Genomic DNA, 24,021 nt, shown 5'->3' with positions numbered 1-24,021 from the left:
ATCATGAGACCCTGTCTCAAAAAAATAAATAAATAAATGTGGTCTAGCTGGATCTTAAAGTCACAATAATCCTCTGCCTCACTTCCTTTAGCATGGAGATTTACCTATGTGTACTACCATGTTGACTTAGCTCAGAAATTACTTTTTCTTCAATTATTAGAAACAAATTTTCAGAGCCCGAGACATTTTTAAATGCCTCAGTATCTGGCATACATCAAGAAAAGTTTCTGACCTTTAATTTCTGATACATCAAAAGGCAAAAGAAATTTCAAAATTTAAAAAAAAAATAACCTGCCTATTCTACATATGTTGTTAAAGAAAGACACAGATATAAAATTGATCTCAACAGAAACCAATGAAACACAAATTACTGAAAAGGTATGAGAACCAAAGCATCTGAAACCACCACCATAAGAACAGAAATCCATTGAAGTCTAGCTTAACTTTCTAGAAACATATAGAACTTATCATGTAAAAGAACAGAAATAAAATACTTGAGACTGATATGCTGAATTCAGTTAGTCGTGTGTTACTTTTAAAGTATACATACAACCACACTCCTATTCACTCCTGTAAACAGAATGGAACATTACACATTAATGTGCAAAGACGAGAAAACAGTTTTTAGTTAAAGCATAGGTTTAGTAGCTATACCATTCAAACAGAAAACAGTGGCAATGTAGGCCATAAACACTAGAATGAGAGTTAGATTTGATTCTCCTGGCTCTAGCTTTGACATTAAGTCTCTAACCAGTCTGGGCCTGTTTTAACATCTTTGTTTTAACATCTTCTTCTATATTCATTCGTGTGTGTTTGTGTATTTATGTATGTGTGCCCCTATACAATGTCACATGTGTGGAGGCCAGAGGACAACTAGTGGAAGAGTAGGAATTGGTTCTCTCCTTTCAATATGTGAGTCCCAGGGACTGAACTCAAGTCTTCAGCATGTTGGCCTATACATAGTAAAATGAAGATAAGCTATCCTGAATGCTTGAATATGGGCGAGAGAAAGCTAGGAGTAAAAAGGACATTGTCAGGAACTATTTCTCAGCCTCCCTCCTATCTCACACCCTAATCAGGAAACACAAAAGAAAAGCATCTTGACTGTCCGGGTCTGAGATACTGGAATGAAGATAGTATAAATAGAAACTTGTGAGATAAACATAAAGCAATGAAAGAGACTAAGTGGTCTTTCAAAGTCCCTCTTTGGGAACATTATTTAATTATCTGTTTCTCAAAACTTGCTAAAAATGGTTCCCTGCATCTGGTGACAATAGTCCCACAAACATTTTCTTAAGATGTGGTAACTATGCCAGGCACAGTGGCACACTTCTGTAATCGCAGCACTCAGGAAGGCAGAGGCAGGTAGCTCTCTGTGAGTTCGAGTCCAGTCTAGTCTACAAAGTGAGTCCAGAACAGCTAAACACAAAAACGTTGTCTTAGAAAAACAAAACAAAACAAAAAGATGTGGTAACTAGTCACTTTCAGCAATATACACAGATCCTCTTGGTTCATGAAGTAATCTAAACATAGAAAACCCCCCCTTTATCATTTTACTACATTACTCATGGAGAGAAAAGGGCAACTGATTTCAGTGTATAACTTAATTCAAAAAGGCTTGGGGCTTGGAAGTTAAGAGAAGTTGTTGCTGTAGAAGAGGACATGGGTTTGGTTCTCAGTACCCACATGGTGGCTCATACCCACCAGTGCCAGGATATTACATACACTTTATGACCTCCAAATACACCAGGCTCACACAAGGTTCACATACATACACGTCAGCAAAAACACTTGTATACTTAAAACAAAATAAATCAATCTTAAAAAAAAAAATCCTGGGTATATCAGTGCACATCTGTATTCCCAGTTCTTGGGAGGCAGAAGCAGGAGGATCAAAGCAAATTCAAGACTAGCCTAATCTACTTTCCAAATTCTAAGTCAACTTCAGCTATCTTATTGTGTCTCTCTGTGTGTATGCGCTTCTGTGCTTTTTCTTTGCTTGTTTGATTTGTTCTATTGTGCTCTGTTTATTTGTGCATTTTTTTTCCTAAAGAAAAAAAGAAGGCATAGAGTGGGATGGCTGGGGAGATGGAGATGATCTGGGAGGAGATAAAAAAGGGGAACCATGATCAGAATATATTGTATAAACAACTATTTTCAATAAAAAACAAAAACAAAAACAACACTACAATTTCTTCCAAAAGGGAAAAAAAATAAAAATAAAACCCAAAAACTGAAAGGCAAAACTAGCAGGACACTGATGATAAATGTATCTGCTCAACATACCAAACTTGCCATTGAGTGCCACATTTAATAAAATATCAATTGCTTCTGGAGCTAAGCCATTTTTCCAAGCCATATTTTCCACAGTTTTCATGTGTTTTTCCAAGATTGTATCTTTACTCAGTGAAGCTTTCTTGGGACCTGGAAAAAGAAACAATATTAAACACTGAGACCATGAAAATTCTGTCAGTGCTCATCCTCAACAATTACAACCTTGTTATAGGACTTGTTAAAGGAAGACATTTATGCAATAAATTTTATGCACTATGGCGTAAATGTCTTCCTTTATAAAAACAAACTTGAGAGCCTTTATTAATCAATACTTAGCAACAATAGACTCTTCACTGAAGAAAACTTCCATCATGCCCTGACTGAAAAAGGCCAAATTTAATTAAAACCTCTTTTAATATTAGGACAATTCCCAAATTCAGCAGTACAATGAGTTTCCTAGAAACCTTTATTTGTGTATTTATGTGAGTATGTGTGTGTGTTGTATGTGTGTATGTGCCTATTTCCTGTGCATGTGTGAAGTGTCTGTGGAGGACAATGGTGATGGAATCTTCCTCTATCACCCACCACCTTATTTTTTTTTTTTTCTTTTGAGACACAGCTTCTCACTGAACTTGGAGTTCACCAACTGGGATACACTATTTGGCCAATAAGCTACAGGGAATCTCCTATCTCTGCTGCCCCACTGCTGCCATTAGAAGCCTATATTCCATGCCAAGAGTTTTACATGCATACTGGAAACTTGGACTCAGGGCCTTATGCTTACAAAGCAAGCACTTCATCAACTGGGCCATCTCCCCAAACTACTAGAAGCCTTTAAAAAGTCACAGCACCAGGTTACATCCCACACCAACAAAATCAGATGTCTTAGATCATAAACATTAGCATGTTTTAAAGATTCTCAGGTGATCACAGTGTCTGTCAACCACTATACTGGGAAAATGTCTTATTTTGTCTATAAAATATAGTGTTAGATAGTAAATTCTTTATAAATAACTAGTACATAAAATTTTGTATAAACAAAAACATGTTTCCTTTAAAACTGTCTTAAAGCCTGGGTATGATGGTGCATGCCTTTAATCCCAGTGCTTAGGAGACAGAGGCAGGGGCATCTCTGTGAGTCTGAGGCCAGCCTAGTCTACATAGCAAGTTCCAGACCAGCCAAGGCTATACAGTAAGACCCTGTTTATAAAAAAAGTCTTAAGAAAAAGTCAAGAATTATTTTTGGACAGGTTCCCACCATATACTGCAAGTTAAACTTGAATTTATGTTCCACTTACCTAAGCCTTACACCCAGTGCTGGAATTACAGGTGTGTCTGCCACTACATCCAGCAATTAGAACTGAAACAGTTTTAGAGGGAAATAGGGTTTGGGGGGCTGGGGCTGTAGCTCAGTTACTAGAGTGCTGGGTTCTATCCCCAGCTCCACATAAACCATTTGTAGCAATGTACTCCTGCAATCTCAGCAACCAGGAGTTAGAAGCAGGCAGATTGGGAGCTGAATTCCACCTTCAACTACAAAGCTGAGTTCAAGGCCAGACATGGAGTCTCAATAAAAAAAAGAAAAAAAAAGTAAATGAAAATGAAACAAAGCAAACCCCTGCACTTTCATAAGAAAAACAATCTGCTGTTACCTTTCTGAAAGTATCCTACTGCTATCTGCAGAGCATCTTCAGTTTGATCATCAGCATGTTTAAACTCTTCCATTGAATTTCTTTCCTTCAAGACTCTCTCCGAGTTGCCGGATTTCTCTTTTACTTTCCAGCCTAAGAGACTGGTCTGACAACTATTACTGCCTTGAGAACTTCTATTTCGTAGCCGGGAGTTTCTAGTGGCCATTGCTGCATACATGTTCTAGACAAAAACAAGCACCAAGTTACTATTAATCAGCTAGAGACAATGCCCATATTTGCCTGAATTTCCATATGCAATGGGTATTTAATGGCTAAGAATCCAGGAGACATAACCCATAGGCTACCTTTTTTAGAAAGCCCTTGACCTGAACAGAAACAGATTAATAACTTGTCAACGTTAACAGAATCAGGTAAACTCTGACAGCATATGTTCCCTTTTAAAATGGCTACATCATATAAGCAAAAAAAACCATCCCAACTCATGAATGCAATCTTTTTTCATTCCTATTTTCTCTAAGTCTCCTTGATTTTTCTTTCAATCTTTATACTCCCTTTTTATCAGTACTATGTTAAAACTGCATAGTTTAAAAAGGTAACTAAGTCAAGTGTGGTAGCACATGCCTTTAAACCCAGCACTCTGGGAAGCAGAGGCAGAAGCAGGCTTATCAATGTGAGCTCCAGGCCAGCCTGGTCTACAAAGTCCAGGACAGCCAAGACTATATGGAGAAATCCTGTCTTAAAAGGAAAAAAAAAAAAGCTAACTAGGCCCAAAGTAGTAATATTATCTATTTATTAATTCAGACATTCAATAAATAATTACTGTGTATCATCTTTATGCCAAACACAAGTGTAGTCACCAAAGCTGTAAAAAATAAAATATCATGGTACCTGACTTCATAAACCCTACAATGGGGCACAAGAGTTATAAGGCAATAAATCAATACATGATCAGTGCAGTGCAGTGACAGAAACAGGGTACAGTAGAAATCTAATTTCAAGTAGGTATTTAGAAAAAGCCTCTTGTGGTGGTTTGAATGAGAATGCCCCCCATGACCCCCTATATTTGAATACTTTGTCCCCAGTTGGTGGAACTGTTAGGAAGTGCAGCTGTGTTGGAAGAGGTGTGTAAAGCTTACTGGCCGTAAGCTTTGAGGTTTCAAAACTCCATGCCATTCCCACTTAGCTGTCTGCCTTGTGTTTGTGACATAAGCTTTGCTACTGCTCCAGTGCCATGCCTGCCTGCCCCCCATCTCGGTCAGATTCTACTACTCTCTGAAATAGCAAGCCTCAAATTAAATATTTTCTTTTATAAGTTGCCTTAGTCATGGTGTTTCTTCACAGAGATATAAAAGTAATTATGTCACCTCTCTAAAGTAACCTTTAAGGTGAAATCTGAAGGCCATAAAGGAGTGTGCAATGTGAATGGGGTAGAGGAGTATTTTACGAGGAGGAAAAAACATAAGATCTTTCAAGCAAGAAAAAAAAATTGTGTATTAAAAGAAAGCACATCAAAACCAGTGTGAACACAGTGGAGTGAAAGAGGTGAAGTCAGATAGGTAACCAGAGAGATCATATTCAGTCTTGTAAACAAAGAGCACCATTCTGACTTTTCAGTGTTGTGGGAAACCTCAGGAGAAAGAAGACTTAAGACCATTTTTTTCTACAGTATGGAGAAGACTAGAGTCCATCAGTGTGGACAAAACTTACCAGGCTTTGCCAAAGGAAGAAGATAACTGGCCTGCAGTAGCCCTGAGTTGTGTAAAAGTGTAAAAAGATAGATTCATTTAGAGGCAGCCTGCATGCTTAATTCAGAAGCATATGCACTTGGGTTAACTGTTAAAAAGAAAAACAACAACAAAAAAATTAGACACAGAATTGAGGGAAACCAAAAAAAAATGACTAATAAGGAACCAAAACTGACTTCTAACTAAGGCTTTAGCTTCAAGTGGGAAAATCTAGGGGAACAGTGTAATGACATTCAGTCTCTTCACCCTAGAACAGATGAGACCAGAGCAAGAGAGTAAATTCAAATCAGAGGGAAGAGAGGTCCTGTGACAGAAGCGTTCTACAAAAGAAGGACCAGGGAGCAGATTATGACTCCACTGGGTAAACAGTTCCAGCGCCTCCTGTGGTTCAATTCAGTCCTCCCCTCCCCACCCAAGAGAGAAACTGGCAAACAACTCCCGACTAGGCTAAACCTGGGGCCACAGAGTAAAATGCGATCCCAGCACTCCTTTTCAGAATTAATCTTACCCTCGCGGGTCACGGTATTCCAGAAGATCTCTGAGCCTCCACTCCAGCCTTGGTCGCAAGGTATCTCACCACGAGAACTTCTTCGAACACACAGCCAAACCCAAAAGCCGCCAATGAGATTCAAAGGCGCCGGCCCCGCCCCGCGCATGCGCTTCTCAGGAGACCGCCGCTGCAGTAGCGTTCAACCAAAAACTAATTGGTTTGAGTGCTGCTCTAAGGCGGGAGTTGGCGCGCGCGCTTGCGCGGGCGGAAAGTAACGCGACTCACAGATGCAGAGCGCTGGCCCCACCCACGGAGGCTTGGGGAGTGCCCCGGCCCGCACTTGCTCTGGAAGCTAGTTGGTTGGTTGGTGTTTTCGGTGTCCTGAAAAGGCTTGTATCAGGCATTCTAAGTGAAACAATGCTAAGCGGCTTGATGTTGAGTTTAAAGCAGTGAAGTGTGGTATTCATTTTGCCCACATTGACCCCAAAATGCCCCTGCTTTGAATTTGCAGAAAAATGTGAGACTGAAAACTTAACAATAAAGGCGGCTTTCTCCCTTTGCTGTGACTTAAAAGGATCTGCCGCTTCTCTGTGGAGTTGGATGGTGTAGGGGCCAGAGCAAACCACCAGATCTGCCTGCTTTTACAAATGATAAGTACAAGTCACTTAAATCTACTAAAATCTCGGTCAGATGTTAATCAAACTTTAAGGTAGCCAGCTTTCAACTTATAAAAAAAGAATTCCTAACCTTGAAGAACTAACAGACTTATAAAGTAGCTGACCCAACAAGAATTTAGTCCAAGGTGTAACGTTAGCCCATAATTTACTAGGAATAAAACCCAAAATGATGGCTCAAGCCTGTAATCTCAGCACAAGAGGGACTGAGGGAAAAGGATCACCAAAAGTTCGAGGACCCCTTGGGCTACAGTGTGACTTGTCTTAAAAAATAAAAAAGAAGAAAAAAAAATCTAGAAATAAATGAATTTCGCTGGGCACGGTGGCGCATGCCTTTAATCCCAGAGCTCGGGGAGGCAGAGGTAGGCAGACCTCTGAGTTCAAGGCCAGCCTGGTCTACAAATGGAGTCCAGGACAGCCAAGCTTACAAAAAGAAACCCTGTCTCAAAAGAAAAAAAATGAGAGAGAGAAAAAATGTAATGCCTCTCAGGGAGTTGAGGCCATGATTATGAACTTTATGCAAAATTATAAAGGCAAAATTTGCCATCTCAGATAGGCACAAATAATGGGGATTAGGTTGAAGAATTTGAGATATACTACAGCAAAAATGACTACCATGTCTAACATGGTTTTCAGAGTAGTATGACAAACTCAAGGACTCATGCATAAAAATTGAAACTGCCCATTTTTTTCTGATAGCTGCTCTTTAGTAAAACTGAAATTTTTATTGAGCCATTTTTCATGCTTTTAATGATTTAATAGACTCCAAGAACTGTAAACCAGACAGGACTGAAGGCTTCACCTTTCTTTTCACAGATGAAATAACTTGCTTAACATGACAAATCTGTGGCAGTGCAACTTGTCACTTTGTGGACACACTGTAGTGAAAGACACTGCCTCATATTTATTTAATGAGCCTTTTTTTCTGAAATAATTTTTCATCTTTTCCTTTGAGTCACTCAGTAAACACCTTCCTAAACATGGAGATAGTATTAGGATCCTGACTGTTAGGCTTTCCCTCTTACATGGTAGCATCAAAAAAGCAGGAAAATGACTTGAAAGGATGAGCAAGTTAACTGACTCCTTTGTATACTGAGACTATTATAACTTTCTCTTCTCTTTCTTCATCTAGACTTTTATTTGCTTGCTAGCTTGCTTGCTTGCTTTCTTCTTTGCTTAAATGCCAGAAGCTGGACATGGTGGCACATACATTTAACTGAGCACTCAGAAGGCAGAGGCAGGTGAGTCTCTCTAAGTTACAGACTAACCAGTGCTATATAGTGAGACCTTGTTTTGGAGAGAGAGAGAGAGAAAGCATGTACCTGGGCAAGGTGTAGTGGTACAGCCTGGGTGCCCAATATTTGTGATCTAAAGCAAATGAATGTCTGTGAAGACAGTTTAGGCTACACAGTGAGACCTTGTCTTAAAACAAATAAACACACACACACACACACACACACACACACTCAAAAATTTCACACAGACAGAAAAATCTAAGTCCCTTGATTATAGGAACTTTTCTTTCCAGATTTTCAGTCCACATCCACACCATGTCCTCCAAATTTCAAAAATCTTTATTTTGAAAGAATGAGTGAAAGAAGACAGGTATCAATTACCAAGAACAGTAACACCGAAGAAAATACAGTAAGCACTCTCCCCACACACAACCCCCAACCCCTTTCCCATCCCTGGCACAATATTAAAACCACCAAAGCACAATTAAGAAAGAGAAACAACAGTATGTAACCATGAAAGCAAATTTTCATACTGCTCATTCTAACTAACCCATGTCAAATGTCCTTCCCCCAGGTAAACTCCCCCCACTGGAATGCTGAAGAGGTGCAAAATAGACAATTCTCAGGTATTTTGGACTTTGTTAATATTAGCAAAGGGATTGGTAGGAGTAGAGAACTTTTCCCACAGATCAACACTGGTGATTTCCTCTCTATTCAGTTGCAGGATTCAGAAAAACACCAGGGCTGGAAAGGGGAACTTAACAGGATCAATCCCTGGTCTCTTGGTGGAAACAGTAGGGAAACTGTCAAATCCTGGTTGACTACTGAGAATGGTGAAAGTGAAGCAGCTCTGGGTTTAAAACCAAATTTGAAGGTGTCTAATAAAAGGTTACTAAACTGAATTTCAAACTGCTAGCCAAAGAGCTCAGTAGTTTGGGCTCAGACAAAGGTAAAGAGGAACCCCCTCTGCAAGGCTTGAAGAATCAGACTGTCTATTGGCTGCATATATCCCTTGCTTTAATTAAACTTGATGTTGAGTGTTTAAAACTTAAAAGTTGAGCTAGAGGCTAATTAAATTGAAGAAATTCTTCTCCTAATATTATGAGTTTAAGTTTACAGCTTAACCCAGAGAAGGTTTCCCACCCCACAAAGGAATAGGTTACTTGCTTTCTACCAGAAAAGAATTCTCTTTACGGGAGGATTCTTTTATTCTACCTTTGCAGGAATCGATTTTTAGAGGGAAGGATAGCTGTGCAGGATTAGTTGAAGATCAGAGCCTCCTCTCCACATGCATGTATTCTCATACACATAGGACTTAAACACATTTTTCCACACATACTCTCAGAGTCACATGCTTGCTGGAGTCCATCTCACAAATACACCTCAATAGTAGCCATATACATGTACATGCAGCAAGATGTGAACGTTGTTCCAGAGTGATTAAAGGTGGTGAATGAATGTCAATGTGGGGTGTTAATTTTAGGGTATAGATGTACACAAGCCAATTTAACTTGCAGATTATATTTTTCTCTTTCCACCCAAGATAAATACATCAAATGAAAACCTGCACTGATATCTTCTTGGGTTTAGTTAAGGAGGAACTGCCTAGAAGGTCCACTTTTGCACTTCCAATTTTCTATGACACCTTCACTTTGCCCTGTGGGGCCTTCTCATATAAGGAGAGTTGCTCCTTTGCACTCTCAGGCAAAGCCTTCTTCTCAGAAGACCGATCTTCAGGCTTGCGGGCAATCAACAGGCGGCAAGTGAGCAGGATTCCAAACACCAGCGCATGTGCATAACGTTTGAGAGGATCACCAACCAGCTGGTGGAAGAAAAGCACAGCCAACACCAGCAAGAGCAGGAAGAAGTTGGCCACATCTTTGGGACGCCCAGGTACCAGGGTCATGACAATGCCACAGGCCACTTCGAGAGCACCAATACTTTTCCGCAGGAGAATGGAATTGATGCCCATTTTCTTCAGCAGAGGAAGGGCTCGAACATAGCTCTTGTAAGCACGTTTCTAGAGGGGGAATATCATAAGGAAATCAATGCATTAGCCATAATTTTAAAATTAGAATGCAGAACAAACCTGCAAGGGTTGTTTTCCCTACTATCACCTTTTCACACCAACCAAAGTTATACCATTGTTCACCTTGCCCCCTAAATAAAACATTGTGAATAGGATAAAAACAGACAAAGCACCGGCTTGGTGGCACATGCCTTTAATCCTAGCACTCGGGAGGCCTTGAGGCAAGGCAGATCACTGTGAGTTCGAGGCCAGCCTGACCTACAAAGCAAGTCCAGGACAGCCAAGGCTACACAGAGAACCCTGTCTAGAAAAACAAACAAAAATAAAACAACAACAACAACAAAGGCAATATTTTTGGGATCTCTATGACTCTGTGATTAAAAACCATGAAAAATAGAGGGCTGGAGAGGTGACTCAGTGTTTAAAAGCACTGGCTTGTTAGGCACATTATTTTAATCTCAGCACTTGGGGTGGGAAGAGTGCAAGAGCAGGCTGATTTCTGTGAGTTCAAGAGCAACCTGGTCCATATCCATAAAGCTAGTTCCAGGTCAGTCAAGACTGCATAATTTAGAGACCCTGTCTGAAAGTAACCACAATAACTAAAAGAGCCCTGAGTAAGCTTGCAGGGAACCTGGGTTGGATTCCCAGCACCCACATGGCTCATAACCATTCCTAACTCCAGTTCCAGGGGACCTGTGTCTTCTGGCTTCTGTGGGCACTGTACAGATGAGGTGCATAGACACACATGCAGACAAAACACTCATACATATAAAAAAGTTAGGATGACACATCAAACCACAAAGAAGGCCCTCAGCTCCAAACCTGCTAGCACCTTGACCTTGGATTTAGCCTCCTGAACTATGAAAAATAAACATGTGTTGTTCGCAGACTACCAGCTGTTACATTTTATTACGGCAATCTGAATGGACTAAGACAGGAACCAAAAGTAATAAATCTGGTTTCATAGCACTTTGAAAAGATGTTGCCTTTAAATCACTAAGAAATTAAAAGAAATTAACTGAACCCATAAAACTGCTTCGTGTAATCCATATCCACACTTTCTAGTATCTGTTTTGTCCAAACCCAGGTATAAGGCAAAGTATGAGAAAGCCTCACTAATTTAGACTTCTTTTTTAAATTTATTTATTTATTATGTGTGAAATGTCTTATCTGCATGTTTTCCTACACTCCAGAAGAGAGTACCAGATTACATTATAGATGGTTGGAAGACACCATGTGGTTGCTGGAAATTGAACTCAGGACCTCTGGAAGAGCAGACAATGCTCTTTACCTCTGAGCCATCTCTCCAGCCCTAATTTAGACTTCTTTATTGGAATGTATGGTAGTTTTGTTTTGTTTTGTTTTTTAAGCAGAGTTGGAGTATATATTTGCAGACTCTACCAATTTTTTTTTAAATGGGGGTACAGTTGACAGAGTACTTGCCTAGCATGCATGAGGCCCTGGGTTCAGTCCTCAGACTGCATGAATCATGTAGGCACTTGCCTATAAGCCCAGTACTCTGGTGGTAAAGGCAAGAAAATCAGAAGTTGAAGGTCATCCTTGGCTACATAGAGAGATAGAGGACAGCCTGCTATACATGAAACTCCAGTCTCAAAGGAAAAACAAACTTTGGCTTTATTCCCTGGCTCAGTGTTTATTCTTTCCATATGCTAGACATTGTACTAAGTATTCTGAATGCGAATATTAAAGTTTCAAAAGGCCTTACCTTCTTGAAGCTTGAAGTTGAAAAGGGAAAGGGAGATACTGAAATGTGTAAGTGTGATAAAATGTTGAGTGCTGCATACAATAATGTAATGGCTATATTGGAGGCATATTGTTAGATCTCCTCAGATGGTGACAGTGAGAGTGGAATCTTAAAAGAAAAGCTGGTGTTTACAAGAACAATAAAAGAAGAAGCTGGATGGGGAGGGGGAGTCCTAAAGCATAAAGCAGATAAATATAAATGTATTGCAAACACTACCTCACTTTATCATGGACTGACTGGATAGGAGACATGAAATAAAAAGAAAAACATATGAACTGCATCGTGGAAAACTTTATTGTGCTATGGAGCTTTGGACTTCATCCTATAAGCCAGTGGAAGTAACATAATTTGGCTTCAGGACTGTCTTATTGGAAACAATGAAGACGTATGGAACAGATATACTACTTTCCAACAAGGAGATCGGGAGGAGATACCTCAACTAGCAATATCACACATGCGCACACGCACGCACCAAACAAATAAAAAATAAATAAAAACAATTCTAGGTCTAGAAATACAGCTCAGTTGATAGAGTGCTTTCCTAGTATGTAGGAGGCTGAATGAATTGGCACATACCTGGTAATCCTAGCTTGGGAGGAAGAGGGAGGAGGATGTGAAGGTCAAAGTCATCCTCAACTACATAGTGAGTTTGAGACCAGACTGGGATTGTGAAACCCTCTCTAAAAAACACAAGATAGAAAAAGTGCTGTAGAACCCACAAATAGGAGAAAAATACATGAATTTACCTTTATGTACCTGATTTATTTAACTTAATGATTTCCAGTTGCATCCATTTTCCATCAAATGACATAATCTCATTTTCCTTTATGGCTCAATAGTACTCCATACTATAAGAATTGACTAGTGGGACCCGGTGTGGTGACACACAGCTTTAATCCCAGTACTCTGAAAGCAGAGGCAAGCGGATCTCTGTGAGTTTGAGGCCAGCCTGGTCTACAAAGGGAGTCCAGAAGAGCCAGAGCTCTGTTATACAGACAAACCCTGTCTTTAAAAACTGAGAAAGAGATAAAGAGACTAGTGGGAAGTGGAGAAAAAGCTCGACAGTTAAGAGCATGGAGAGTTATCAAAGGCAACAATTACTAAAGTCAGGTCTCAGTTTCTACAGATGAGGCATCAACTAGCAGCAGACTGAAGAAAAGTTGAATCTATATCTCTATTAGACTTTTTTACTATTCCTTACTATGGCATTTGTGTTTATTGTGTATTGTAAGTAATCTAGATGCGAATATGTACATAAATAATGTAAATATTAGATCATTTTAAGTGAGATTTGATCATTCAAGGATTTGGGTATCCTCTGGAAAAGGGGAATTATATGTCCTGAAGCCATCCCCCTATGAATACTGAGGGACACAGTATAACAGTCAGGCAGAAAGCCAATGTGACCTCTTAGAAGCATCTGGCCCTTGGAGTAGTGTTCATACTTTTTAAGTTTGGGGGGAAATATTGAGACATCTCTCCCATTACTGTGCAAGTGAAGGCACCTATATTTCATGGATTATTTACTATGAGTAGTTCAAGATGATTCTTTATGGACACAGTTAAAAGACCGATAGGTTTATCTTTTTAAATGCATAAGTTTAGAGTCAAATCAGCTTGGCTTCAAATCCCAGCTCTTCCAGCTTTCTAATCTGATATCCATGAAAAAAATATTTGACCTCTCTGATTCTTGTTTTTCAAAAACAGGCTGAGGAATAACTAAGCCAAAGAAAGTAAAGCTACTTACCTTATGTTCAAAGTATAAGAGGATACTGAAAACACTATCCACAATGAGCAAAATATCAAAGTTTAAAATACAGACGGGCTTTGACTTTGCACAACCTGGCCACACTTAACTCTTTCTAGTCCTATGCTTATATTTAAAATTTCCCTACACTCCTGTCCATATCCTACTCCTGAGAATTCAGAAAAATATGTTAGTGATAGTTCTTCCTCTCTCTTTTCACCTTCAGTTAAAGCAGGGGTTTGTTTGTTCGTTCATTTGTTTGTTTTGAGAACTCAGTTCAAGGGTTACAGATGCTGCTGAGAAGCCTCTCACTTAACCTGCATGCATACTACTTGCCTCTTTATGCTGGTGATAGTAGCAAGGGGATATTAGGGAAAGAATTCTAGAGGCAAGAGGCTTCTTTAACATTTATGAGGACCATTTTTTCCTCCATTTCTTTTCCAAACAGTTTCATGTAGCCCAGGGTGGTCTTAATATGTAGTTAAGAATGGTCTTGTACTCCTGATCCTTCTGTCTTCACATATGGAGTGTTGAGAAAACAGGCTTGTGCTTATCTGGCTACAAGATCTCTCTCTCTCTCTGTCTCTCTCTCTTTCTCTCTCCATAGCCCCCCCCCCTGTAACCCAGGCTGGCCTCAGTAAGTAGCTGAGGATGCTTTTGAACGCCTCCTCATGGTTGTACCTTCTTAATGGTAGCATTACTGGAGTGAGTCACGAAGCCCACCATGTTCATTTTCAAAAGGACCATTTCTAATTAATAGCACTATGTTTTTCAAGGAGGAATTCCTAAATCCTAATGTTTGAGCTTCTAAGGAATGCACAAAGGGGACAAATTAAGTTTCTTAAAGATACTACAGACTCTTCAGGTCCCAGAACTTCCAGATAAGCCCTGAGTAACTTCTAGAGATTCCCCACCCCACCCCCCAGCACCAACCACTTAATATTCAGAAACAGATTCTTATCTATAGTATTGTGGAATCTGTCAGCAGCCATCCCCTTGTCCCTGTAACCATACCCAGAAGAAACTTTATTTTCAGCACTGGGAATCAAACCCAGGGCCTCATACCTGCAGCTATGTAAAGGCCCCATCACTGAACTCTTGTTGCTTTCTTTCTTTCCTCTTCTTTCTCAAGAGAAAACTGAATGTGGACAAGATATTTCATCTGATCCTTAGTTCATAGGACTCCATACATACATGACTCCAAATGGAGATTGTATGATTTATTAGAGATGGGATGGATATTGGCCTTGTATTCTTATGGTTGTGGATTAGAAGGCAGACATCAAAAGACTCTTACTATTGCCAGCTCCTTTCTTGATGCTTGGTGCAGGGTACCTCATTTCTAACAACAGAATGGTCGCATGTCTTGAATCTGTTGTAAGTAGATCTCTAAAGGCATTAATGGTATTGTTGAGAAGTATAAAGAGAGCTGACAGGCTCACTTTCCCAAAAATCTCTCACAATTTACTTTTTTGTGTCTGGTTTTATTTTTCCATCCAAATGAAACAGACCCTGAAGTCATAGTTTCCTTGAAGGAGCAAAGAATGTGAAACAGAAGTGTTTAGTCAAATGTTTCAAAATTCTTCAAAGGCAGTCAGTCAGCAGTATCCTTTGACCTGTGTTTGTTTTGTTGTTTGGATAAAATTACAGGTATCATATTGCCTCAGTTTTCACATTTATAAATTAGATGAGTATTTTGGAAATTTAATCAAAGATTCAAAGTACCATAGCTTCAACTGAGAGTAACACACACACACACACACACACACACACACACACACACTTCTTTATGTGAACCACACAATTAGAACTCCTTGCTTTTGTAAGTCACAGTAGTCATTTTAATAATATTGATAAATCAAGTAAGTCCATCCTTGTGGTATGAGAACATATGATTCAGAAAAGAGTCAAAAGCACTTGGAGCTTTTCTTTATTCATCCTTTTTTTCTCTTTTTTTATTTATTCTTCATAATACCCCAGGGCCATGATCTTATATTACTGACATTAAACTTCAATAGCTAGTTCAAAGAAGTCCAATAATATCCATCTTTGATCACAATAATAATCAACCTAAGTCAGCTAACAAGACAAAACAGGAACAGAGGGTAAATGGTTTGATCCTCTTTAGTGCACTTATGTCAATTAGCTAAAAGAGAAAAAACTGGGCTAATACACTTGTATAATAGATTTATTTAAAGTCAAAAAAATAGATAAAACTATCTTACATTGTTAGAAATCAGGACAGAAAAATAACCCTTGGGAGAGCAGTAACTGAAATGGACTTTCTAGAGTGCTTGCTGGTCATCTGCTTCTAATGGACACATACTTACATGGGAATATTCTGAAATTTTCTGAAACTGTACAAATTATGCGTTGTGTGTGTATTATACTCCAATATAATTAGAAGGGGAATTATATGAAAGTGGAAGAGTGCACTGACAAAAATATATTTTGCCTGAAAGTCTCAGCCTAGTTACTATCTTAGACCACATAAAACCTACAGAAGTGTTCCAAAATTTGCTGACTCACATATGATTTTCATGAATTTTTGTAGAAAAAAAGCCACCTGTGAGTCATAGAACATTATTTGAATGCAATAGAAAGCTCATCATATTTAATTGCTAACTATTCATATTAATGATAGGCACCTTTTCAGTGACACCACTTTCCATTGTCACTAATACCTACTAAAAGGGCTCTAACAAACCTGATCCTATTAAGCAAAGGGAATCCTGTCTACATTGCTTCTTAGAACAGGTGAATCTGTTCCCTACTGAATAGTCAAAAGCACTCTGAAAGGAAGTCAGATGTTGGCCACATTGAGAGTCTACAAGATCCCAGTCACAGCTTTGATGTGATGTGTAGAGTTCAGCATGTGTAGGTAACTGGGTGAACTAAGCAAGTCACATCACATCTCAGGGTCTATATTCTCTCTAAGGGACTAGATATACTGCACCACCTCCAAGAAATCTAAGCATCAGTGAATTACCACCCTATTACCTAGTAGGAAAGCAATTAATGGCACTGATTGGAAGCATAAAAGATTGCTTATGGACATTAAATATACTGCACAAATATGTTGGGAATGTCTCACTAAGAGACATTCAAAACAGGAGAGCATTTAACTAACTACAGATAACCAAATTAATAAAATCAACAAATCTTTTCTATGCGGGGATGCAAAGAATCAGGGACTTGCCTCATGATCCCCAGAGTTTAAATCCTCTGGCTTCTTTTTGACAGGGTTTTGGTGTTTTCTTACTAATACATATGTGGTCTCCTGGATAGAACTACGGCTACAAAAAAAAAAAAAAAAAAAAAAAAAAGCTGAATACAAATAGATTGCTAGTTAGCCATCAATATACCCCTAGTCACTGCACAGGAAACTGCTTAGCAGCCTCTGTTAGCATTGTCTCCCAATTCAAGTGAACTAATGAGGCATTCAGTCAAGGGAGTCTCCTATCATGAAGGACTCACTTGGGAAATGGAAGAGTGTATAATAACACTTCCTTAATCTGGGGGAGGTATGAGACAACACATACCAAATGGATTATTCAGAAATACATATGCTAATTCTGTAGGAGAGTCACTGCATTACACAGCAGCAAGTATATTCTTCAATATTATCTGATTGCATAAAGGTCTGCTCACAAGGACACAGGAAAGTACATTTTGTTCTGTGCACTTGATTCTAGTCCCTTAAATGACCATTCAAATTAGTTCAAAAACCACTGCATAAAATAGAATCAATTAGCATGATCACTTCACCCAAAGATTTCCCTGAATATCTACTGTAGCAAGCATTGTACCAGACACTATAAAACTGCTATCTCAGTTAATGTTTACAACCCGTTGAGATAGGAATTCTCTTTTTTTAATTTTTTTATTTTAATTTTTATTAATTTCACTTTATTCACTTTGTATTCCCCCATAAACCCCACCCTCATCCCCTCCCAATCCCACCTTACCTTCCCCTTCTTCACGAATGCCCCTCCCCAATCCACTGATAGGGGAGGTCTTCCTCTCCTTCCTTCTGATCCTAGTCTATCAGATCTCATTAGGAGTGGCTGCATTGTCTTCCTCTGTGGCCTGGAAAGGCTGCTCCCCCATCAGGGTGAGGTGATCAAAGAGCAGGCCAATCAGTTCACGTCAGAGGCAGTCTCTGTTCCCATTACTATGGAACCCACTTGGACACTGAACTGCCATGGGCTACATCTGTGCAGGGGTTCTAGGTTATCTCCATGCATGGTACTTGGTTGGAGTATCAGTCTCAGAAAAGACCCCTGTGCTCAGATTTTTTGGTTCTGTTGCTCTCCTTGTGGAGCTCCTGTCCTCTACAGGTCACTCATAAGTGATATTAGATATGTAATATAGGATAAACATACTAAAATCTGTACAGCTAAAGAAAATAATCAAGAGGGAGGACACTGGCTAAAATGCTCAATCCCCATCCCGAAAGGCAAAGAGGCTGGACATCAGAAGAAGGAGAAAACAGGGAACAAGTTAGAAGCCTGCCACAGAGGGCCTCTGAAAGGCTCTGTCCTGCAGACTATCAAAGCAAATGCTGAGACTTATGGCCAACTGTTGGGCAGAGTGCATGGAATCTTATGAAAGAAGTGAGAAATAGTTAGATCTGGAGGTAGGAAATTCTTATTCCCATGTTACAAATAGGGAAACTGAGATGCCGAGAGTGCCAGAATTCTAATGCTAGCTTGTATGAATCCAAACCCTGCACTCTTCCTGTATTCTCCAATAGAGCCAAGAGAAAAGTTCATGGTCTTTTGTTTGGTTTTTAGCACTTTCTCCAGTTATTCTTCATAGAGAGGAATATTATCTAAGATAACATAGTAGTTCTGTCTGTCTGTCTGTTTATTGAAATGGAGTCTCTCTATGTAGCCCTAGCTGTCCTGGAATTTGCTAAGTAATCCAGGCTGGCTTCAAACACAGAGATTCGTCTGCCTCCGTCTCTGCCTCTTAAATCCTGGGATTAAAGTGTGTACCACATGACTATCATATAATAGCTTTAGGATAGAGATAAAAAATAGACAAAAAATGAAATAATATAAATTTGAAAAGTTGGCTCAGAAATAAACTCCTAAAATATAGATTGGGGATTTAAACTCATACAAAAGAAAAGGAAGATGCCCATCCCATTTGTCTTTCTTTCTAAGTGAGGATTGATTGTCTTTCTTTCTAAGTGAGGAAAGACAACCCCGAGTCTTCTTTCTTGTTTATCTTCTTTAGGTGTATAGATTTTATTATGTTTATCACATCTTGTAGGTCTATATAAGTGAGTATATACCATGTGTGTCTTTCTCCTTCTGGGGTACCTCACTCAGAATGATCCTTTCTAGATCCCACCATTTGCCTGCAAATTTCATGATTTCCTCATTTTTGATTGCTAAGTAGTATTCCATTGTGTAAAAATACCACAATTTCTGTATCCATTCCTCAGTTGATGGACATCTGGGATGTTTCCAGGTTCTGGCTATTGCAAATAAAGCTGCTACAAACATGGTTGAGCAAATGTCTTTGTTGCGTACTTGATGAATATATGCCTAGGAGTGGTATAGCTGGGTTTTCAGGACATAGGAAAAAACAAGTAACAGGACAGGAGCCTACCACAGAAGGCCTCTGAAAGACTCTACCTAGCAGTGTATCAAAGCAGATACTAAGACTCATAACCAAACCTTCGGCAGAATGCAGGGAATCATATGAAAGAAGGGAGAGTTAGTATGACATGGAGAGGATATGAGCTCCACAAGGACCAAATATATCTGGGCACAGGGGTATTCTCTGAGACTGATACTCCAACCAAGGTCCATGTATGGATATAACCGAGAACCTCTGCTCAGATGTAGCCCGTGGTAGCTCAGTAACCAATTGGTTTCCCGTAGTAAGGGGAACAGGGACTATTTCTGACATGAACGCAATGGCAGGCTCTTTGACATCCCCACCCCGCAAGGGAGGAGCAGCCTTGCTAGGCCACAGAGGAGGACTTTGCAGCCAGTCCTGAAGATACCTGATAAAACAGGGTCCTCCCCTATCATTGGACTTGGAAAGGGGCAGGGAAGAGATGAGGGAGGGAGGGTGGGATTGAGAGGGAATGAAGGAGCAGGATACAGCTGGGATACAGAGTTAATAGAATGTAACTAATAATAAAAATAAAAAATAAAATAATAATAAAAAGAAAAGGAAGATGATATGTCAGATATTTTAAAGAGTCAGTTGTAGGTTCTATCAATCAAAAAAATCAGTGACTCCTCATGCACAGGGTTTCCAATCTCTTCTCTAACAATAGCTTTCCTTATGATACTAGACAAATTGTTAAACCTGTGGAAAGGTCTAATAAGATGAATCAACTCCATAGATATGTCCTAAATAAATATTATTACAAGTATACCACCTTCACCACTTTGAAGTCTTATGAGAAATACCTCTACAGTCAATATATGACTAACTCCACTGATGCAGAGAAATCACTTCAAAAATGAGAAATAAAAAAGCCTAGATAATCATTCCATCTGTCCTAAGTTTAGTTCTGAAGAACTCTTGGCCACCTCTCAGAAACAAGAAATGGCTTATGAACCGCATAATCAAGAATAAGACAGAGAAGACTGAAGGATGGTGATGAGGCAATCCTACAAATGACTCATTTGACTCATTCATTCACCCATCCATTCCATGAATATAATATATATACATGTATTCTTATATATTTTTTCCTTTTTGGAATCTACATGTTGCATGTGTGTGTGTGCTTTTAGAGACAGGGTCTTGCTATATACCCCAGGATAACCTGGAACTTCTAAGTCTCCTGCTTTAGCATGCTGAGTGCTGTCTACAATAAATATTGATCACATTTTGTTCAAGAACTGAATACTGCCTCCTTTTCATGTGGGCTCTAGATTAAAGCTGGGACAAGTGTGGACACTATGCAGTGAGCCCTATGTCAGAAAGCCATCACCAGCCACAGGCTGACACTCAGTGCAAGAGGAGACCCTGGGAAAGAGCAGTTTGGAAATTCTCTGTAGGTTCATACCACTGCGAAATCTACCTTCCAGTTAGATAGTATTTCCACCTCTCCAAGAGCCCCATAGTATAGAAACACAGAACTGATCCAACACACACACACATACACACACTTGAGCTCTCTTAGAGTATACCAATTTAAATCTTTTTCTGTATATGCCAGGAGATCTTTAGGCTTGTTTTCTCTTGCTTTCGTTAGACTGCAAGAGACAGCTCCACTCCCTAGGAAGATGCTCACTCTAAACCCATTTGTGGCTAGTACTCCTCACGAGCTCCTGCCAAGCTGGTAGGAAGCTTCCCAGTGGTGACTCCATCTTAGTTGAATTGCCCACATAGCCTAACACTGTACTTAGGGTGCAGCCTGGGATCCTTTTAAAGCAACTGGGCAAGGTTTAGAGTGCAGGAAGCATACTGCAGGAAAGACAGTAGAGAAAGCTATGTTCTAAAGAAAGGGAAAGCTTAAAATACCTGTGGTACACGCGCACAAATGTATAAATAAACATACATATGAAGAGTAAAGCAAGAGCACATTCATGTATTTAAAATCAAACACTAAACTAGTTCAGCCAAGACAAAAGTATAAAAGCATTTCCCTTCCACACCTTCCCTGTACTCCAACCTCTTTAAGCCATTTGGTGGCTTCTCCTACCTCACACTACCTCCTTCCCCAATGCAGGCAGCCTTGGCTACTTTTTTTGACCTGCTTTCAATTCCATCTGGTCTAATATACTGGGAGGAGGGGAGATGAGAAGCATGTTAGGATTTGCTACTGGGGCTAGACCTAAGCTACCCTCCCCCACCCCAGAGTAATCCTGTGGTAAGGAAGACACAGAAAACACAAGCCAGAGCTGTGTGCAAGTATTTTCTGAACCTCTACAATTTCCCAGACTTCATCCATTTGCAGCTCAGGTTGAGGGGCCCTGAAAAGCTCTGCAGTGGGCTCAAGGAGAGCAGTTAATCCCTCTCAGTGTGTGAGGCTATTCCTTCCAGTCTCGGCCTTAAAGGGAAGATCCCCTTGCCTCATTTCTCTCTTTCTTCTGTTCCTCCCCTAAGCTCATTTTCTTCTTGACCTTGAGAGCCCAGTTATGTTCTTGTTCCCATTACTGGCACTCTGGCAAAGGCTTCTTGAAGCAGGTTCCCTACAACCGGGGCGGGGGGGGGGGGGGGGGGGGGGGGGGGGGGGGGGGGGGGAGTGACAGGGGTGGAGGGAGGTGAGAGACTGAAAGTGCTGGAAACATCTAGTACTCCACTACATAAGTCCTCACTGCACTCAACTGGGAAAGGCAGCCCAGCCCCCAGTTTGCAGAGCTGTTTTGGCCAGTCACCTTCGGGCATTTCAACTCTGCAGAGAGGAAACCTGCAGAGGGCCTGGCTCTGGGCAGCCACCAGAGGCATGGTGGGAATTACAGAAGGTTTTTGCCAGAGAGTAGGAACAGACTTGATAGATTTTATAGATTAGTTTACACATAAAATAAAATAAAACAAAACATCCAGCTCTTTCTCCAGGGATAGGCAGAAGCAAAAGATGCTCAGTGACCTTTATTTGGGGCAAGACTGCTTTGTCTCCAAAATCCAGATCATACCCGGGTGCCTAAAGGAATACTGTCAGCTCTGCACATGGGATGATGAAGAATACCTAGCCAGCCCATACAAACTGCAAGCTTTGGAACGCATCTCCCCACCCCACCCCCAGCTCTTCCTCTCTTTCCCCTTTGTTCCTCCCTAAAATAAATAAACTCTGGCTTGCTAAACTCTTAGCTTAGAGGGAAGGACTCAGACTTGCAGACTGGTTGTGGCTGGGACTTTGGGTGTGTGCTGGGAAGATGGAAGGGCTCACCGGAGACAGGTTCTAAGCAGGTCTCAGCCTCCTGCTTGACTTGAAATTGGGGGTCCTCGCTGGGCAGCCCCTCCCCCAACTGGCATGCAAGGGCACCAAAACAGTTGCTCCCGGCATAACCCACAACGAAATTGCTCTCGTCCAGCTATTCCTTCCACGCTGCAAAGTTGTTAGGGAGAAGGGAGGTCCTGGGTTGGGGGAGAGGTTAAGGAAAGGCACCAGAGTGGGGAAAGAAAGGAGGAGAGGCAGTCACAATCCCAAGGAGGTGCGCTCCTCATTGCTTGTTTATATCACTTACCATCTCACTGTAGGCATCCTTGCTGAGCCTGGGGGTCAACTTGATAGTCCCCATGAAAACAAAGAAGAGTCCCAAGGCTACTGAGAGTGCCACGATAGTTACGGTTCGTGGGGATGCCATGGAGTCGCCAAAGCAGGTCCCAACTAACCCTTTTGCTTTGCGCAGCTTGACTGTCAAGGCGCAGGCAGTTAACACTGGGAGAGCTAGAGGCACGCTGCGGAGGCAGCAGGCAGAGAGAATGACAAAGGGAGGGGAGGGAGCTGGGGAGAAAAATTGAGAGATCGAGATTCAACCACTCTCACTACAACAATCGCTGGGTCCTAATGCCCTACGCTTGCACCTTCTTTGCATAAAGGACCATGAAGAACTTAAAAGAAGCCCTGAACTGAGACGGGAACTTCTAATTCCTGTACAGTGAAAGCAGATTATGCCTCAAGCTCAGCCTCAGGTATGAAGAGTTTAGAAATACTTCCTTCTACTATTTCACCAGGTGCACTTTTAATCTTCCTCACACCTTCAGTTATTCACCCCCTTTCAAACTTCATCTTTTCCTTCTATCAAACCATCAGTCTTCAGGAAGACTTTGCTGCCTGAAGGTGCTAACATTCAGGACAAAACTGCAAGCCCCACGTGGTGGCTCAAGCCTGGAATCCTATTATTTTGGTGATTGGGGCAGAAGTATGGTGAGTTCTCGATGAGCCTGAGCTACATAGATAGTTCAAGGCCACCCTGAGCTACTTACCAAGAGCCCTCTAAAAAAAAAAAAAAAAAAAAAAAAATCACCCTCAAAAAAAGTAAAAGAGAAAAAAATTGCAAAACCATAAAGTTCTCAGGATTGACAATAACCAAAGAAGGCTTGATCTTCTACTTCCTCAAAAACCATGTTATGGTTTCCATTGCTCAGTAAAGAACCCCTAGGTTTTAAATTTAGTATTTAAACATTTCACATGGGGCTGGAGATCTAGCTCAGTTTGTAGAGTGCCTGCTACATTATTCTTCCCTCTTTGCCCCATTTTCATTTTGATGCTATCTCTCAAAGATTTAACTTTCAATAGGTCTCACAGCAAAGTGCCACCCCTTACCTAGCCACTCACTGCCCCATCCTTCTTACCACCTATATTTATCTATTTATTTATTTATTTATTTATTACAGTTTGTTCACTTTGTATCCCAACTGTAGCCCCTTCTCTTCCCAATCCCCTCCCAATTCCACCATCCCTCCCTCTTCTCCACCCATGCCCCT

At 40.5% G+C, this 24,021-nt stretch overlaps 2 protein-coding genes across 2 annotated transcripts in view; both read right to left on the bottom strand.

The window, feature by feature from the left end:
• Cenpi (centromere protein I) overlaps window positions 1–6,212 on the bottom strand; it is a 64,025-nt gene extending 57,813 nt beyond the window's left edge. The window contains exons 1-4 of the mRNA XM_055608311.1: window positions 6,180–6,212; window positions 5,634–5,759; window positions 3,927–4,146; window positions 2,287–2,424 (exon numbers count right to left, since the gene is read on the bottom strand). Of these exons, the coding sequence (XP_055464286.1) occupies window positions 2,287–2,424; window positions 3,927–4,143 (355 nt within the window). The 5' untranslated portion in view covers window positions 4,144–4,146; window positions 5,634–5,759; window positions 6,180–6,212. The remainder of the gene's footprint in view (window positions 1–2,286; window positions 2,425–3,926; window positions 4,147–5,633; window positions 5,760–6,179) is intronic.
• Window positions 6,213–8,391: 2,179 nt separating this feature from the next.
• Window positions 8,392–23,012, bottom strand: Tmem35a (transmembrane protein 35A). Its single transcript, XM_055608291.1, has 2 exons — window positions 22,779–23,012; window positions 8,392–10,090 (listed from the first exon to the last, which is right to left on the bottom strand). Exons 1-2 carry the CDS (start codon window positions 22,896–22,898, stop codon window positions 9,707–9,709), a joined length of 504 nt encoding a protein of 167 aa, XP_055464266.1. The 5' UTR covers window positions 22,899–23,012; the 3' UTR covers window positions 8,392–9,706.
• Window positions 23,013–24,021: the final 1,009 nt, after the last annotated feature.

This window comes from Psammomys obesus, unplaced genomic scaffold, assembly GCF_907164565.1.
Source record: "Psammomys obesus unplaced genomic scaffold, mPsaObe1.curated_primary_1811, whole genome shotgun sequence".
Lineage (NCBI taxonomy): Eukaryota > Metazoa > Chordata > Mammalia > Rodentia > Muridae > Psammomys > Psammomys obesus.
This window is presented reverse-complemented; position numbering and strand designations above follow the sequence as displayed.